The sequence below is a fragment of the Dicentrarchus labrax genome, unplaced genomic scaffold, assembly GCF_905237075.1.
Source record: "Dicentrarchus labrax unplaced genomic scaffold, dlabrax2021, whole genome shotgun sequence".
NCBI classification, from domain to species: domain Eukaryota; kingdom Metazoa; phylum Chordata; class Actinopteri; family Moronidae; genus Dicentrarchus; species Dicentrarchus labrax.
Genome location: NW_026136715.1, coordinates 10,705,168 through 10,723,910, shown reverse-complemented (window position 1 = coordinate 10,723,910; position 18,743 = coordinate 10,705,168). Strand labels below are relative to the sequence as shown.

The window sequence follows — 18,743 nt, the reverse complement described above, 5'->3', positions numbered from 1 at the left end:
GGCTGTTTTTTATAAAACTCAATGAGACAGCTAAAGAGTGTTAACAAGAGTTTAGAAAGAGATGACAACCCAAAAAAAAAAAAAAAAAAAAAACCAGAAGAATTAAGTAAAGTGTTGTCTTACCATTTTCCTGATTGCTGCATTGGAATGGTTAGCTGCAGTAGAGATGAGCTCCAATGCCTCTGTAACAAGCGTTCACATATACAAATATAAGCATGTTAGCATAAAATACAGATCTAACAACAATAAAATATTTGAGAAAAACAGGTCTTCAGATTATCAAAGACAAACTGTAGACTGGTATAGATCAAGTAACATCTCACTGAAAAAAAATCCCACTACCTACAAATTTAACAAGATCAAATGCTGTCTCAACATTAAATACACTGTATGCATTAGGCTGGCTTTTAGCTAGAAGAGCCATGCCTGGGAGCACCTGAGTCAGCCATCTTAATCATGGCCTACATAAACAGAAGTGACACACAGGCAGGAGAAATGAGGCCAAAACCACAGTGATGAACTGCTTTTCAGTGTGGATGTGGAGTGGATGAGAGAAAACCCATAGACTCCAAACAGCACAGTGTGGTGAAGTCAATGCACAGGTTAATGGACACAGGGATGTGGGAGGACATCAGATCATGTAAAATGTAATTTTACATGACGCACTGATGTAAACCAGGCAGTAGATGAAAATACACAGAGCACTATCTGAAGCATCAGGGTGAAATTAAGTCATTTTTTTTAGGTCAACAAGAGGCACTGCTGAATGTCCGGCTATCATCTCCATAATAGATGAGGGCACTTATCTCCACACAACATAAGAACTGTTTATCTTAAAGATGAACTCCTAATTTCATTTATTGATTGTGGTGTACATATAATAACAGAGATTATTGTTGCTGTATAATGTTAATAGGGTGTATGAGTGTATTGAGTCTCCTTGGATTTCTGGGAGGAGCCAGGAAAAAAATGAGGGTCTACAAACCCTTTAAAGCAGTTTTAAGAAAGTCAGGTTCTATGATTTTATCTACTCTGTATATAATCTTGAACATGTGTGATATTTAGTTTCTGTATTGTTTTAGGTGTGTAAAAAATATAATCTAGTACTGTAGACTGTAGGACAAATCCAAAAATGTGATGATATGCATCTTGGAGCCAAACCATCAATTGTATTAGGCAAAATCTCATCAACTGGCTCCCAGACAGTAAAAGTGGAGCAGTAAGGAACGATATCCACAGGGGGTTAGTGATCTAAAGCAAGATGTGAATTAGAATTTTTGGCTCCTTCCAGGGGGTGTGAAAACAGATAATTCCTACTTCTCCTCTTGCCCTTGTACAGTCATGGAGCCACATAACTCGGGATAGCCACAAATGCTCATTTGTGCATTATCAACTTGAGTGGACGTGTCTAAGCCTCACCAGCACTCTTTGGAATGTGAATCTGCATCGGTTCACCTCCTTTCAGGTCTTTTTATTGACCTTTTTGTGTCTGTGCCACCTCTAATTATTGCATCACTTTTAGCTCAATGGCAGCCCTTCTGTTTGCAAGTTCAGACATTTGCTCTTTATCTTCATGAGGGCACTCTCATCCCAACATTTCTCATTCTTATATTTACTTTCACACAGATAATGAATGACTCGTAAAACCAGATACAAGTCAAATCAGTCCACCGAATTGTTTTTGACAGACACACCCCTTTGATACCATGATATACAGGCAACATAACAACAACCTTGGTGATCAAAACAACTAAAAGTGAAAGTTCAAATGAAATGACATGAGGTGAAGTAGAAGTAAACCACGTTGACAGGAAGATCGAAATTTGTAGCCAGAAGATTTGTCTGCAACCTGCAGTAGGTCAGTGGTGACTGACAGTGTGTGCACTGCAGTAAAAATAGTGTGTTTAATATCTCACTCTCTGTGTCTTTTCGGTCCAGAGCGTCATCAGGCAGCTTCTTCAGGTAATCTTTCAGCAACAGCTCATAGCGAGGAATCCTTTGGACTGGCTCCAGCATGTGGTGCTGCAACGTCAGGTTCCCACACACATCTTGTTTCTGATGGTTCAAGCACAAAAACAAAAAAAATGAACTGATTAATCGTGAAGACAGTTTTTTGTAATGTCGAGTTCAGAGACATGTGCCTCTAAAATAGGTTATTTATCTAGTAGTATACTAGTAATAAACAATCATTAAATACATAGGACCAGATGGTTTTCTAGTGCATTTGCAGTGCAGTTAATGGGGAAATTTTGTCAAGTCATTTTTGTATTATACAGCTTATTAATGAACAAACAGTGGAGGAGGTATCCAATTAGGAGATGCATACAAACACAGGACACCTACCTGTATATTCTGGACGACACTCTTGAACTGGGAAGACCGCTGTGTCCAGGTGTTGACCAAGTCCATGGCTCGGTCAAAGTTTTTCACATATTCTCCATACATCTTCATGAACGGAGCCAGTTTCTGGAGGATGTCTCCAATACGGGGGTTGGTGTCCCTACAGCAGACAGAACAAACAGATTAATGCAAAGGTGAATTCACAAAACCTTCTGAGGACCAAAAAAAAAATACAGGAAGATAACTTTTATTATATTTTGTTGTGGAGATACAACAGATACGTATTTAGTTATGAACAGATCATTAAACAGTAAATTCAAGTACAGTCATTTATACTTTTTATTTTTAGTATTTCTTTTTACTTTCAGCTAGCTGTCACATGTCTAAAGATTATTGCACTGATTAATTGAAACTACTTTTTCCCAAATGTAATTATTTATAAATATTGCTGCTTTAACGTTTTAGGCAAGTTCATCTTGTCAGTGTTTTTCTGTTTTTTTTGTCTCATGATATGATGCTACAAATTACAAGTTAGATTAGGAGGAAAATCCTCAAAACCTGCTGGGAGAAAAGATCTCTGTACTGTTTCCAATTTAGTGAAGTGAAGCTGATAATTAAAGGTTTGCTTTAGCTGATTTAATTACATATTTTATCCTGACACATGAATTATTATTTTGAGACCAACAAAAGTTATAATACCATATAAGATGGGATACATTGATGTCATTCTGTCAAGTTAGAAATAAATCAAAGTTCATTTAAAAAAATGGACTAATCTCAAGTTCATTATTGGGGGATTGCACAAATTAATCCTTCTTATAAACTCTCTTCCTACTGTGCACTTTTCTGACTTGCTGTGTAGATGGCTGTAGTGTAGTAGTGTGTGTGTGTGTGTGTGTGTGTGTGTGTGTGTGTGTGTGTGGGGGGGGGGGACCAATTTTGGAGTCTTTCTATCTGAGCCAATACATTTTAATGAGTTCCAGAAAATAATGTGAGGGGAACCATTTTGTGACAGGTGATTTCCCTAAACAAAGCTCTCTAGAGGAGTCATTATCTACCAAGGGTGGCTGATGTTGGCACAATAACACACACTGGAGGTACATTTCCTGCTGACTGTGAACAAAGATAGAAAATGCCTTCATTCTGCAAGTCTGACACACACAAAAACCACACGACCCAGCAACCCCGCACCACTGAAAACCTGTCAATAATGTCCTCAACTGCCGCCCAGCTGTCTGGGTTTTACAGCCAACACCAACGGCCAAACTGACCACTACTGGGCCAAACCACCTCCACAACGACATCACACTGATGCTTTCGGAAAGCTGTTGAACTGTTTATTTCTCACCATTCTCCAGTAATGCGTGTCTTGAGCTCAGGGAGCAGGAACTTGTCATGGAAGCAGTAGATAGAGGAGATGTTGGAGAAGATCCCTGTAATGACTTCCTGAGGGATTCCAGCCTCTGTGAGCTTAGTGCAAAATACCTGCAGAGAAAGAAAACACATATGTATATAGAAACTCATGCAACTGTTTCCAAAACCTTCAAATATGGCTCCTATTCATGGAGCAGGAATGTAAACATAGACAGAGAAATGTCCATGTTGTTGTTTATCCACACAAACATTCATTTTTTTTCCAGCTTTGGCTTCCTAAATGTGACCAGGAGCTAGATATGAGATGAATAAAACTTAACTTCTCAGGTGCCTTAAACTGGATAAACTATACAGTTTTAAAAACTAGTAAAAAACTGTTAACATTTATAACTGACATATTAAAAATAATTTCATGACCCCGGGCAAATCACTGATAAAACAGTACATCAGGACCAAGTCTGTCTCCTAGAAATTACTTTTGTACTAAATTGCTTTTATAATTACTTTGTGGTGACAACATAATACCTGTCTGGATTATGTGGGCACTTCTAGTGGATAGTATTGCAAGATTGGCTGGGAAAAACATCAAATACGTTCAGTATCAACATTTCTGTGACTTGCCAGGTACGTTAATTAACAACATTTTCTTATTATGGTAAAAGAAAATGTAATTTGTTATACATTACATTTCCATCAAAATGTATTTGCAGTTGCAAATTGGTTGTATATAAACATAATGTTCTAGGAGACAGGGCTGATTAGGGCTACAGCAAACACTTTGTTTTAATGAAACAAATGACTTCTTCTATTCTGTTATTTAGTCAAAATTAGAAAAAAGTGCCCACAATTACCCAAAGCCCAATGTGATGTCTTCCAATAGCTTGTTTTGTCTGACCGACAGTCCAAAACCAATAGATTTTCAACTTATAATGATATAAAATTATGAAAAGCAGCAAACTGTCAGATTTCAGAAGCTGGAACTAGCAAATGTTTGGCATGTTTGCTTGATAAATGACTTATAGATAGACTTATAGGAGATACTCCACCAATTTTACAAGTCAAAATGAGTATACTAGTCATGATTAACTCTACTTAGCATGTGAGAACTGTTGTATTATGTCCTCCAGAGAAAGAGGCTGTAATGAAAGATGCTATGTGTTGCATTATGGGAAATGTAAGAGCCAGTGTTTATGGAGCTTGACCCATACCAGGAACTAAAAGGTATTTTAGCCTCTGTTTTCTCTTGTGAGTCCCACGACTTTATGGAAGTGCAATACTAAATCACTGGAGAACCCATTTAAATTTGTAATTGGTTATCAAAGTTATAAGTGACCAATTTTCTGTCCACTGACGAATAGAATCGTTTAAGCACTGGAACAAGTTAGTGTTCAATATAATCTTTTAATGTTCAGGTTCAGCTTTGAAATCAAACATAATGGTGTGTCATAACTCCAGTGATAGCCACAACTATCACTTCCATCATCCTTTGCTTCCCTGTCAGTCACAGCAACTGATTGGCACTACTGTTTCCATGGATACCACCAGTGTCGTGTGAAAGTGGTGAGACAAAAACAGGAAGTTAACTGTGAGTGTTCTCTCCTTTCAGTAGCAAATAAACCATAGCTATTCTGTGATAGGCCAGCTGTGCATCTCCTCTACCACATGAGCTTAACAAAGAGGAAGAAGACCGAACCACCAGGAGTCAATTCTCATCACAAACACGAATAGAAAAAAATAACACAACAACCCATTTACAAACATAACGGATGAAAAGAGCCAACAGAGCAGAGTACAAGAGGAAGTAATTATGACTTGTGATAGTAAAGGAGATGTGATCAGGGTCTAAAGCATCATGGGGAGAGATAATAAAATGCCTACTGACAAATTACTAATTGATGAATTTTGATAATAAAGTCATTGTATTTTATATACATATTACTTCAAGAAAGTTCCTTGATTCTTTATAAACTGGAGACTACACCAACACTTTCAATGACAGCCACCACAATTTAATCTCACATCCTTTGTCAGTAGGGATTAATACAAGAGTAAAATTTAAAAGAACCAGATGAAGTGCTGCTTCAAACTGTTTATAGTGCTATTTTAATGTATGCTGCAGAATAAACATGCAGCTGAATAGTAAAATAGATTTTTTGTAATATTTTTGAATTTGACTGTACAAAAAATAATAATAATAATAATAATAATAATAATAATAATAATCCATCAGCTACAGCCAGGTCACATCATTGAGCCCAGACTGTTTTTTTTAAAGAGCTTTCTAATTATAAACCCAGCTGAGAGTCAGGAAACACACATCTTTAATCCACAGGATTTACATACAAGTAGCTAAAGAGCACTATGAGGGCATGACACTGCAACACACACACACACACACACACACACACACACACACACACACACACACACACACACACACACACACACACACACACACACACACACACACACACACACACACACACACACACACCAATATGTGCTGCTTTACAGACACGCAGTTTGTGCAATTGCTCAGGTTTGTGGTGACAAAGCTGTATTTATGCTGCACATGTATAAATATAAAACACATGTACAGACACACACACACACACAGATTCTCACATGATCGTGCTTACACTGCTCTGAGTAATCCAGTCAACAGAGGAAGGGTTGTTGTCCAGTGGATCGCAGTGCCAGTTTTAATCCAGCTCAGCCCTGATCTTAATCACTAAGACCTCTGGCACATTTAGGAGATTGAAATTTGGACCAGAGGCATCTAAACACACTGTCACACTCACAAGCACACTGAATACAGAGGCACAACGTTACCTGGTCGAGGAGGTTGAGTCTTTTGACGTAGGCCTCTTCAGTGTGGAGAAGCTCTTTGGCGATGTTCAGGAGCTTCTGAGCCTCTGAGCACTGAGGGAAACAGACAAGCACCACGGATTACATCTGAGGCATTCAAAGAGAATATAAACACATGAACAGACATAATTTTACTCAGAAAACCCTTCTATTTCTACAGCATTTGAGACAAGTTTTTAGCATCCAGAGTTCAAGGGTTGTCTCCTATTTGTTGGGGCCAAAGAGCTGGGTCATAACACACACGGAACCTTATGTTTTAAAAATTATAGCCACAACTTATTCTTTGAAAAAACAACAATAATATATAACAATAATAACACAAAGAACTTATAGGTTTAAAACAGTATTTCAAGTCCATGGTTCTGAAATCAACATATTCACCACAGCTAACCACAACGCTTTCCTCCTTGACCTTTATACTACTTCTTGTAGCAGATTCTACCAAATTACTTTGGTTTGTTATGCCGAACTTAAATACAAACAATTCTTGCTGTAAAAATAATCACTAGCTTGTTTAGTGCAATGTTTTGTCACTCAATATATTTTGTTCAGCTGTGCGTTTGCTGTCCCAAATCCAATTATGGACATATTTGCGCAAAGCATCACTTCATATTAGTCGAATGCTATAGCATTTGCTTTGCTGTTAGTGTGACAATGAATCCTCATTAGGTAGAAGGCTGCCTGCCCTCCCTATTTTACACAAAGGGTTAAAGAGGTCATGGTGCACCTTAAAGTAGACAAACTGAGGTCACTTTAAATGGGTCACCCAGATAATAAAACTAATTGCTAATGTAATTCTTGAGTAGACATTTTGACCTCAATCTATTTTGAGTTCCACCAACTTATACAGTTTTTATAATATATTTATAATATCTTTATTATTGTTGTAATTTTATTTGATATAATAAGCTATATCAGGTTTTGTCTACATAGACAATACTAGCAGGTAGGCTCAGCTAATGGTTGGTTTTATCTTTTTTTGACAAAACCAAAACTTGACACTAAAGGAAACTAGAAAATATCAGCAGACTTATCCTTTTAATACTTATGGCTGAGGCTGCATCCGGAGTAGAAAACTGTTAACTGACATTCACAAAGCTCTAATTTAGTTAGATCAGCTGTGGTAACCTATGAAACTGATATGATAATGTCATAGCTGATGTGGTGAAAAAGAAGACCTGTCTCTTTCTTTTCTCTCATTATGACTTGTTAAAAAGCTGAGATGATATAAAAAAACTTTAGCAATGATGTTGCTTGAAAAGTTCATCCCATAGACACAGATAAACACACAGTGTCACGTAACATTTAGGCTATTGCAACAATGTGGGTTTCACAACAGCTATCTCCCACACAAATACACACGCACACTCTTGATTTCTTATACACACTTAAACGTACAGCAGAAATGGGGGGATGAAACTTTCACTACAGATAATGTACTTTATGAAAGTCTAGCATTGCCAGCTTTTACCATGCTAACAGTGAAACTCAAAACTTTCATTGTGTGCATAGTGGATGGTACACAAAGAAAAAAAAGTCTCTTATTCACATCACTGAAAAACCACATCCTGTGACAAGGTTGTCATTATATAGCCATCAACATGTCAGCTGTAGTGTCACACACATTAATGTAGACACATATACAGAAAGACTCGCATAACCACACACCCTTCCTCTGTGTTGGGATCAGGAAGCACTGGAGAACGGAGATACCTTTCCCCCCGAGTGGGTATGGGCGGTCAGCAGAGGCTGCATGTTTGTGTACTCATGTGACATTCGTGTGAACTTTGGGTGTGTATCACTGTGTTAAAGCAGTACTGAGAAAGACATCCTCTGCTAAAAACCATGCAACCAACCTGCAAAACTACGTGACTGCAGACTAAAACTCTGCCCTGAGTCAACTCCTCTGTCATGTTGTTTTTAAAATCTCCTCTTATTTGAAATTTTTTCATCTTTCCGTCATTGCCTCCAGAATCTCTTTTTCTTTGGTATGTCCGTATATTTTATGACTTTACCCTGATGGTGTGGGTCTCCAATACAGGAAACACTGACAGCACATATAGGCCTCCAGGAAGTGCACTGTTCGAGGTAGCAGTGTTATTTACAATCAATGGACAAACTGAAGGACAAGAGAAAACTGAAACTTTAGCTCAGCTGTGGGGAGATATCTGTCTCTGGACTCTTTTATCTAGCAGCCATCACAAGCTCCTGTTACAGCTTTTGGGCAGGTATCTGTCTTTTTATGTAACAGCAGAGCTCCTTTTAGATACAAGTCAGTCACTTGTGACCTGCAAACTGAAGCTGATTTCATGCAGAAGTATTCTTTGAAATTGTTCACTCAGGCTAAGATAATAATAGACACAAGCTACTTTTTCCACTGCATGAAAGGCAGTCTGACTGTCTGAAATGAAGCTTTGAAACTTGCGGGATGTGCTCAAATTAAACATGCCGTGAAGATTCCTGAAAAGTATGATGTAACATGAAATATAAATTAAAAAGGGATGGTTATACGGCTGGGACTGGGAGACATTAATGACCACCTCAGGATTAAATTATAGTCGTTCAGGTTTATGGTTATGACTTGATGAAGCTTAAGCATGCGAGGTACTCACTTTGTGCGCCTCTGAGTGTGCATCAGTCAGATACCCAGTCTGTGTGTCTGTCAGAGAGTGTATTTCTCCACTGCTCCCCTCATCCAAGTCACTGTCCTCATCCTGCGTTGAGTCCCGCTTGTTGCCCAGGGTAACGCAGCAGGACACACTCTCCGTTTCAGTGACGCTATCGTAATGATCCTCCTCGTCGATGGCGTCCTCGTTCGGGAACACTTCCCCATCTGCAGCGCAGGACGGGCTGTCGATGCCACTATCCCGGTTGGGGATCTTCCCGTTCTGCTCTGAGGAGTCTGGATTGTCCAGGAGCTCGTGGGAGGAGCCTTCCTCCCGCTCCACGTCGACAAGGCAACCAACGCTGTGTGTGATGTCAACCTCGGCACAGTCGTCCAGTGGGGCGTCATCTGAGCCATCGATGTGCACAGAGGCCAAACGGGAAAGTTCAGACACCTCGTCAGTCTGTTCGGAGGTGCCAAGTGCAAGTTTGTCCACAGGGGATGAGTCTCCTGCAACCTTCACCGAGGTGTCCTGGCCGCCGGAGGAAGTGATGTCAGACGCAGTGTCCATTCTCAGACACAGATGCAGCTGGGACCTTGGGAGTACCCCCAGGATGGGGACCCTGGGAAAATAACAAATGAAAAACACGGTCACACCTGCTTCAATGAGGGCTGTGCAAGCCCGATCATAGTCAAATGACGAATGAATGCACTTTTTTACTGGAAAAATAATGAGACGAGGGGAGTTTTTGAGGTTTTATCATCAGGTGATAAAATTCAACAAGATCAGAAGTTAACATTATGAAATTTCCCTTTGTACGCTGACACCCATCCACACATGACAGAGCAAAATATGACTGACAAGCAAGACAAGCAAGGTTTTTGAGAAATTTCCTCCTGAAGGCCTTACCTTGAATTTTCGAACCTCTCAATGAGCAGCCCCACCTTCTGGGCCTCTCTCTGTGGCTGTGCACCCACGGCAGGAGGGGTTAGACTGGGCTTTGGTTTAGGCGGAGGAGGGGGTGCTGGCAGAGGCCTGGAGGGCGCTGGAGGGATCCTCTTAGGTTTCTTGTCTTGCCCAAGGGCGAGCAGGTGCGCAGGTTTAGGGGGCACTACAGATGCAGAAATGTGCACGAAGCAAGAACAGCAGAGCAGGAGAGAAGCATTAACAAAAACGATCAAGTAACGCGTATAAATCCGAGTGAAAAAACCTCCATGGCTGAGTCCATGTGTGAAGCCTGCTTGTATCCTTGTAAAAAAAAAAAAAAAAAACTTGAGATGAAAGTCCAATGGGAAGAAAATACAACGTAGAAACATATAGTAGTGATGCAGAGCGAGACCAACACTGAGCTTGAGCTTTCTACCAACTTCCTTATTTCAGAACAGGATGCTGAGATGAGTGTGTGTGTGTAACACGCCGTGGTTCCAGTTAGATTTAAAAAAAAATGCACAGACAGGCAAATAAAATGCACACTGCACTCATGCATGTCGGCACACTACGGGCTCACAATTTCACAGTTAACTCTGTTGATTTGCATCTTTTTCATTTTAGGAAACCTAAAAGTCTCAAAACAGGAAATGTGATTATATGTTATAGTTGTTAATTTGAGCACTTCCTCTGTGCCTGTGTGTGTGTCACTGATAGAAAAAGAGAGGTTGAGTATATGCTTCTTTACAAAGATGTAATGGTAAACTATGTGCAAATGACAGGACTGGTCCCATTTCTCTTGCAAATGAAGGTGAGGTGTTTAGCATTAAGGGTAAATCTGGGTTAGTTTCACTATTGTTTTTACTCCACATTTTTTTAATATACCGCTGTATTTTTAAATCTATAAATAGTTTTTTGTGGATAATAAATAATAAAATGTTATTACTGAGAAATACTGCATTGAGAAAAGTCTCTCCATGTTTAAGACCATGGTTCATTCGTATCAATCACAGATTAATCTTCAGTGCATCAACTACCTTCTGTAGTATTATCATCAATCTGATCAAGAATGGCTGACCAAAGTCATATGCAAAATGCATCTGAAGAAGGAACTGTAATCTGATCATACATTTAAAAAATGAGTAATAAAGGGACACAGAAACATGCCGTCACAAGTTCCTTTAGTCACATAACTGGGCCGTCACAGGCTTCAACATTTTCTGACCACAGGAGCTTTTCCAGGAACCTTTTGCGGGACTTAGGGACTTGCATTACAGTACCTGCGTTTCAACTGAAGGAACTTTGGTCCAAGTTTAGTTCCTGCCCCCCTAAAAATGCCTGCTCGAGAGTCACTACTCTCTCAGGATGAGCTACAAGTGGAATTAAACGGCTTTGGAGAGGAAGTTCATCCTGTCAGGCGGGAAACTCTATATGTATTAAAATGATCACCATTATTATTATTATTATTATTCTTATTATACATTTCTGTGCTGATAAATAAGGTAGCTCATTCTGCACAGAGGGAAAATAAACATGATAATTAGTTTCCTTGTCTTTAAGCACATCATTATTACTGGTAGTCCATTCTGTTATTTACTACTGAACAGGGTACTTTCATTTTCATTTTTAAAAGCCTATTTATATTATTATTGGTAGTTTATTTTTTTTTATATTTCTATATATATATATATATATATATATATATATTTTTTTAAACACTTTATTCTACTGTAAAGTCATCCAGAAAGAGTAGCTAAATTTGTACAATGTGAATCATATGTTATGGCTAAAGCTGAAAAAAATGTTTGAATAATTGTCAACCATTTTGACATTCAATTTTGTATTTCAGCTTCTCCAATACGAGGATTTATGCTTTTCTATATTTAATATCATTGTAAAATGAAAATCTTTGGGTTTTCGACTGTTGATTAAACAAAACTAGTGATTTCAATATGTCTCTTGGGCTGTGGGGTTTTTTATCATTGACATTTATGGAGAATATAATGATCAAATAGGCTGTTTTTTCCTTTAATTTGTCCCCCAACTGTATTTGTTAAGATGCTAATGCTACCAGCAAAATAATAAGGATGATCATTCTTGCTATAATCCTCCAGCAAACTTCGAACTGTTGTGAGCCCCTTAAATATTGGGACCAAGTCTGTGGTGTAATGTCCTACAATGTTTCTCAGTAACTCCCAAAACATAACACATGTTGTTCATATTTAGAATTCTTCAAATGATGCCCGAACATAAACACTTGGGAGCCGCTGACCTGCTTTACACCAGCAGCTCTTGCAGAGTTGACCTACTGAGCATCTGTGAGTGACAGAGTGAGGCCGGACAGCTGACACGTACCATGTTATAGAAGAGTGTTTGTCAGAGCGGAATGAACGACAGCTCAGTAACAGGGGTCTGATCTTGCTGCTCCTTTCAATTACAATGACAGCCCTGGTGTCAGAACTGGCCTTGAAGCAGCTACACTGTGTAAATATTTTACCTTGAGGTTTCTGTGCGGTTGGCGGTCTGGGTGAGGTGGAGGGCTGGGGCCGGGGTTTGATAGCAGGCCTCTCGTGACATGGTCTGGGGGTCGGACCTTTCTTTACCAGCCGCGGAGAACACAGGTAGTCGACTGATCCGCACTGGTACTGCAGAGAGGAGGCAGGGAGGTCTGGAGAGAAGAGACATGAAGAAAGACTATATCAGGTATTGATCAGTGTAATGAGATTTATCTAAACACACATCCGCAACCCAGCGTAATCCTGCAACAGTGATGCAGTGGTGTGCAGTGATAGTACTGTAGGTGGATGACCTTGAGCTCAGCGTGTGTTTCAGGGTGTCGCCCTCGGACAGAGAGCAGGGGGACCAGAGAGGAGAAGAGTATCTCTGCAGCATCGATTCTGTCACCAGGCCTGAGGCAGCACACAGGGGGCTGCAGAGGCTGCATATTGGTGACTGTCACGCTCTCTTATGGGCCTGTGTCTGATTGACTACATGATCTAATCTTCTCTGAACACTGTCTGTAAATAGACTGCGTGTGTGCGAGAGAGAAAGTAGCTTGAAAAGGTAGAATTGTGTGTGAGCCCTGTCAAAGACACATTTGCGTTAATAAAGTTGTTGATTCTGATTGTGTCCTTTTGGAACGTCTGATTTTGGTTTGATCTTTCTGGCATTTACTGTCTTTTCCTTTCTACTGATTTATACCTTGAAATACACATTCTGGAGAAGCAGATTGTTTTTAAGTGTAAGGCTATTCTATATTTTGGTTTTTATCAACAAACCCCATGAAAAGACTAAAACCAACCTCAAGCTTAGCTCATTTGCCCCTACTAAAGACATAAATCGTAACAGAACATGCAATAATAGATTTTTTTGGCGCCATCTGGGGGGCAACGGGAACAAGTTGTGAACACAACACTGACAAAGCATCGCCATTTAAAAGGATATGATCAACTTGTTGGCAACCTTTATTTACTGTTGTGTTTCTGGCCACCTGGTGAAGTCCAACTTACTCTCTCTCAGTTATGTTTCTACCAACTTCTGAGGGAAATATTCGGCTGTTTAGTTTTAGCCAGAGAGCTAAACAATGAGCTAAAACTCTGTAAAGCTCCATAAAAAAAAGAAGGGAGCTGCAAATGTAGGCAATTATTCTGTGTATGTTCGTCACTACATGCAATTCTTCATTTCAGTGTGGTTCATTGATGAGTCTGAATGACTTCTGGACAACAATGACAAGGAATAAGAAATATCAGGCTTTAGCTGCACAGGCAATTATCGTTAGCGGGATCAATTAATTGTTGGTTTTGGTCTTTTCATGGGATTTGTTAAATAATATTATTACAGTATTAATGCTTAACTAATATTTTATATTCCCATGCACCCACAAGTTGCACAAGTCACAACTGACATGACATAACATACATCCAGACAAGGAAACAAAATGCAGGATAGAAGTAACAATATGAATGTGGCAGTAGCCTTACAGTCAGGTGCAGACACAAGACCTTTGCAGTCCAGCCAAGGGAAAAGAAAGCAAGCTTTTGTAACAATCACAATGCTTTGTGGGTTTGTGTGTGTGTGTGTGTGTGTGTGTGTCTTCTCTTGTCTACTGTAAGTGCTCTAGATCCACTCATTGTGGATACCGTGTCTGCCTGTGTTTTTGGCAGTTTTAGTTGTTATGTGATGTGTCTGTCTATTAGAACAAAGTGATGTCCCTCAGTAGATAATGTTGATAACCATGCAAACTACAGCCATACATCTCTGTTCATGGATTCAATCTAGTCACCCCAACTCTTTCTCAACTGGATTACAGCCCGAAATTGCACTGAGACCCCACTATAGAGCTCTGGCACATCTAATTTGGTGTTTTTCAGCCGTGCTGCAGGCAGTGGAAGGAGAGAAATCAGTCAGTAATGAGTCTTGTTACGCTGTCTGCCCCATGTGGCACACTGCAGGCTTTCCTACCATCTCTGCACTACAGCGGAATAAGAGCAGGCAGGGGGAAAAGATGAGGCTTTCTCAACTCTTTTTGAGTATAGAGATGAAAAAATATTAAATTGTGTTTTCCCCGCAGAGCATCACAAACTACAGTAGGTAGGTTTTACTGTGACCATCCCTGAATTTGGTCCCTGGCAACAGAAATATTGTTAGCCTCTTGCTGGGGTTTCTGCTCTAAATCAGAGATGACTTGAGTCAGAGGAAAAGCTTGACCTATGATCAAGTGAATGGGCATGTCCTTTTAGCCAAACAACTGCCTAGTGAAGAACTCAATGACCCAAGGCTGGCTGGGGTCGCTCCTGGGAAAAACAAACAGCAGCAGTAGATGGAGGCATAGGGGCTGGTACCTATGGAAACTCGGTGTAGCCATGGTTACCTGAGAGCAAAATGTGGCCCTCATACGAAACTGCCTAACACCAAACAGGATCTTGACGACACAGCAGAGAAAGGAGCTGACACATTTTTTTTTTCTTAATTAAAATCTATAAACCAAGGGTAAGACTACACGACACATCATCTTTCACAAAGACCCAAGAAACACACAAAGAAATAAATAAACAGGTAAATTAAATCTTTAGCGCATTGTTCATATCACAGTGATCTCTGAAATATTTTCAAGCAAAAAGTATCTATCTATAAGTGTTAAAGCTTACAAACATTCAGAATAGAAAAGAATATCATTAGTCAGGAGCTGGTTAAAGAACATTACCGTGCCTCCAACTGTTCAGTTTCACATATCCAAAGTCCAAAGAACAAGTGAACGGAAAACTCTCCCACACAACCCAGTCAAAATCAAAACAAATCCTGCCCTCCCAGTTTGCCAAAGTGTGCGTGTGCAACTGAGACTAGTCTTTGTTGCAAACAAACAAACACACACAAACACACACACACACACCCTAAAAAGTCCTTCAAAGCTCACTCCTCCAATATGCCCCAACACACACACACACACACACACACACACACACACACACACACACACACACACACACACACACACACACACACACACACACACACACACACACACACACACACACACATGCATCTATCTTTCCCAGGTGTGTTTGAGGAGCTGCACCTGTCCTTTCACCTGCCAAACCTGATCCAAGCACCTCCTCTTGGGGCTGAAGACGTGACGTGGATCAGTGTCACTGTGGAGCTCAGTGATCCCAGCGCACTCCTACAACTGGGCCACAGCATTTAGCTTTACCCATAACACACAAATCATTAGACTACACTGTCAATAACCAAAACAGTGTTTGAAGCTACGAACCACCTAATTGATTTAGACTCGGAGGAATCTGAGAGATGAGATTAATATTGTAATTGTGTAATTTTAAAGGAGGCTTTAGTGAAAACACGCAGGAGAGCACTAATCTGAGCTCATTAATTTCCTCTGCTCAGTTCCAGTTACTGAGGGACGGATGAATAGGACAATTAGACAGGAATTACACGTGCGGGGACTTATCACCGCCGCGCCCTGTAGCTTGCGAGTTGCCATGACAACCTTTGCTTACGGAAAATATTTCTGCCACTATTAGTCACTACACATTACTTTAAGTGAGGCGAACCAGGTAACAAATACCCCGCCTATGTTACCTGTCGATCATGGCTACAATGTAACAAACAGAACAGACAAACAGAAACCCAGAGATCCCAGCGAATAGTTTGGATCGCAACCTGAAAGACTGCATTACAGCGTATTTCTAATAAAGGGCTGCTGTGTACCCTACTCACTGAAATATTAAGATTGTTTCAGGTATTTGACAGGACACTGAAAAGCACATGGCCCTACCAAATCTCTGGTGACACTGTGATGCTGTCACAAGAGAAGAACCTAAGGAATGTCCCTCTTATGTCACGACAACATGTGTATGAGTCTGTGTTTCAGGTTTTTTTAAAAAAAATCCTAAATGCAGTGAGAGCTTCTCCCTGAACCCCAATTTTTAGTAAATGCTATAATTAAAATAATAGCTATAATAATAATAATAATAATAATAATAATAATAATAATAATAATAATAAAATGTTTCCAAGAATTACTAATACTAAAATGAACAACATTTTTGTTTAAAATGGCTGGGTATAATTTCCAATGCTTTGATACAAGTGATAATACCACACCTGAGTTTTTGCTCTTCTTGCTCATTTGATAAAATAAAGAAAAATTGTTAGCTTTCAGTACCTGACAGCTTTTGATACGCTATGAACACATTTCAGAACCAATGGTTAGTATTAATAAAAAAAAAAACGATTTCATTAACAAAAAGTCTTTACTACTAATACATAATTTGCATCATAATTTTCTTAATTTCCATGGCAGTAGCCAATCTGTCACAGAAGCTGTTATGTTTTAAAAAAATGTGAATGCCTCATTTGGGAAAAAACTCTTCACTTCTTCAAACACCCAAGAGACACAGACTCAAAATATTGCACAAACCTAGCTAGCTGTCAGTCACCGTCAGCCCTGAGGCGACCCCTTCAGAGTCATTTATTACCCATCATCCCTTGAGTACAGTCCTCTCGCCCCAGTGCTGTCTGGGAGACAGATCACTTGGATTCAGAAGTCTCCCCAGTCAGGCAGCCAGTCAATCAGGTCTCCTACCCGCAAACCAACCCCTGGTGAGGCTGAGCTGACAACCCCACTCCCATCACTTCAACTACCCCCCAATTCCCCACCAAGACCTAGCTGAAATGACACTTGTTCCAAGTATGGCACCTCATTATTCCCATATCACCATCAAATTTCCCAGTGCCTCTGTCTGCATTATACCTGCTCTGCTACTCTCATTCTGCCTGTGTATATGTGTCGTTCTCTCTTCACTCACAATCATATTGATCTGGTTACTCTAGCCGGTTACCCTGAAAGAGTCAATGAGAGGCAGTCTCTCATCTAATTGCTCTTAGATTTATAACGGCCATCAAGCCACAAAGCTCAAGGATGGGTTCACAATATTTCAAGTCAGTCTTAAGACAGTCAGGTGCCCGTATAAACACGGAAACAGGTTTTGCTAGCTGTAATCATTCCTTCTGTTCACAGAACAAGCACTGTGGATTTTGTCCCCCATAAAATTGCACAGTGCAAGTGCATGAACACATATGGCTCAACACTACAAGATAGGGAAAACAAGATTATACAGGGTAAAGTGTAGAGAAAGCAAAACCAAAACAACAGCTAGGAGAGAGCAAAAGTGATGTAGAGGTCAACCGCCGTTAGTTTTAGTACCATGTCATCCACCATTCTATATACTCCTCCTATCCTCTCGCCTCACCTCGTCCCCCAATGCAGCAGGACACTGTAATGATTGCTCTGACCTCGATCTACTTTTCAGCTATCACCCCAGTGGTATGAACCTTGAGATGAAAATACTATGCATACACACACACACACGTATGTAAACCAATGTTAGACTTCAAGGAAGTGAAATGAAAATGTAATACTGTTCAAAATATGTAAATATAAAGTGTACAAGCCAAATGCTTATCAGAGTCACAGGGTTGCACATTTAGCTATATTCTGGAAAGAAAACACCAGATTGGACAGGTAGTTTAGAAGTGGATTGCTCTGCTGGAATAGTTTGAGATATTTCTGTAATAACATCTACCATGAAAACAGGAAAGAATCTATTGTAACTGACAAGAATTCAAGCTGACTGCAGCCGACATGCTCAGCAAGGGACACATCCACAAACCTTAAACGACACCTTTAAAGCCTCCAGCGGTGAGAGTTTTGATACTGAAAGAGTTTGAGTAGAGCATCACTTTAAGAGGATTTATCCAAATGCACATACTGAGAATGGAAATGGAGCTGAGAGAGGAAATAATGGTGTCAGTACAACAACAGCTGCTCCAGTATCTACAGTAGAACAGATCCTCAATCAGCAGATTTCCCTCATAGAGTAACAAGGCTTCAACTCTCACTTCACCACAGGGTTTATTAACGCACATGCACATGCAATCATGCACACACATAAAGAAGGATCAACAGCTATCTAATCACGCACAGTAGCATCTGGCCTCAGATTACAAATCTATATTCATCTCTGTTATCATAACCAGTCATGTTCTCTCTGTCAAACCCTCTGTTAGTGTACAGACCTATGTACAGACTATTTGTTGTGTTGTTTAAGA

General features: G+C 39.9%; 1 protein-coding gene across 2 annotated transcripts in view; it reads right to left on the bottom strand.

The window, feature by feature from the left end:
- Positions 1–18,743, bottom strand: part of fgd (faciogenital dysplasia) — a 53,745-nt gene that overhangs the window by 9,897 nt on the left and 25,105 nt on the right. The window contains exons 2-9 of one of the 2 annotated variants that reach the window (XM_051424880.1): positions 12,613–12,783; positions 10,098–10,299; positions 9,195–9,810; positions 6,547–6,636; positions 3,689–3,825; positions 2,344–2,500; positions 1,917–2,055; positions 124–182 (exon numbers count right to left, since the gene is read on the bottom strand). In XM_051424880.1, coding sequence (XP_051280840.1) covers positions 124–182; positions 1,917–2,055; positions 2,344–2,500; positions 3,689–3,825; positions 6,547–6,636; positions 9,195–9,810; positions 10,098–10,299; positions 12,613–12,783 — 1,571 coding nt within the window. Of the gene's footprint in view, positions 1–123; positions 183–1,916; positions 2,056–2,343; positions 2,501–3,688; positions 3,826–6,546; positions 6,637–9,194; positions 9,811–10,097; positions 10,583–12,612; positions 12,784–18,743 lie in introns of those variants that run through there. The other variant, XM_051424878.1, reaches the window with a different exon arrangement.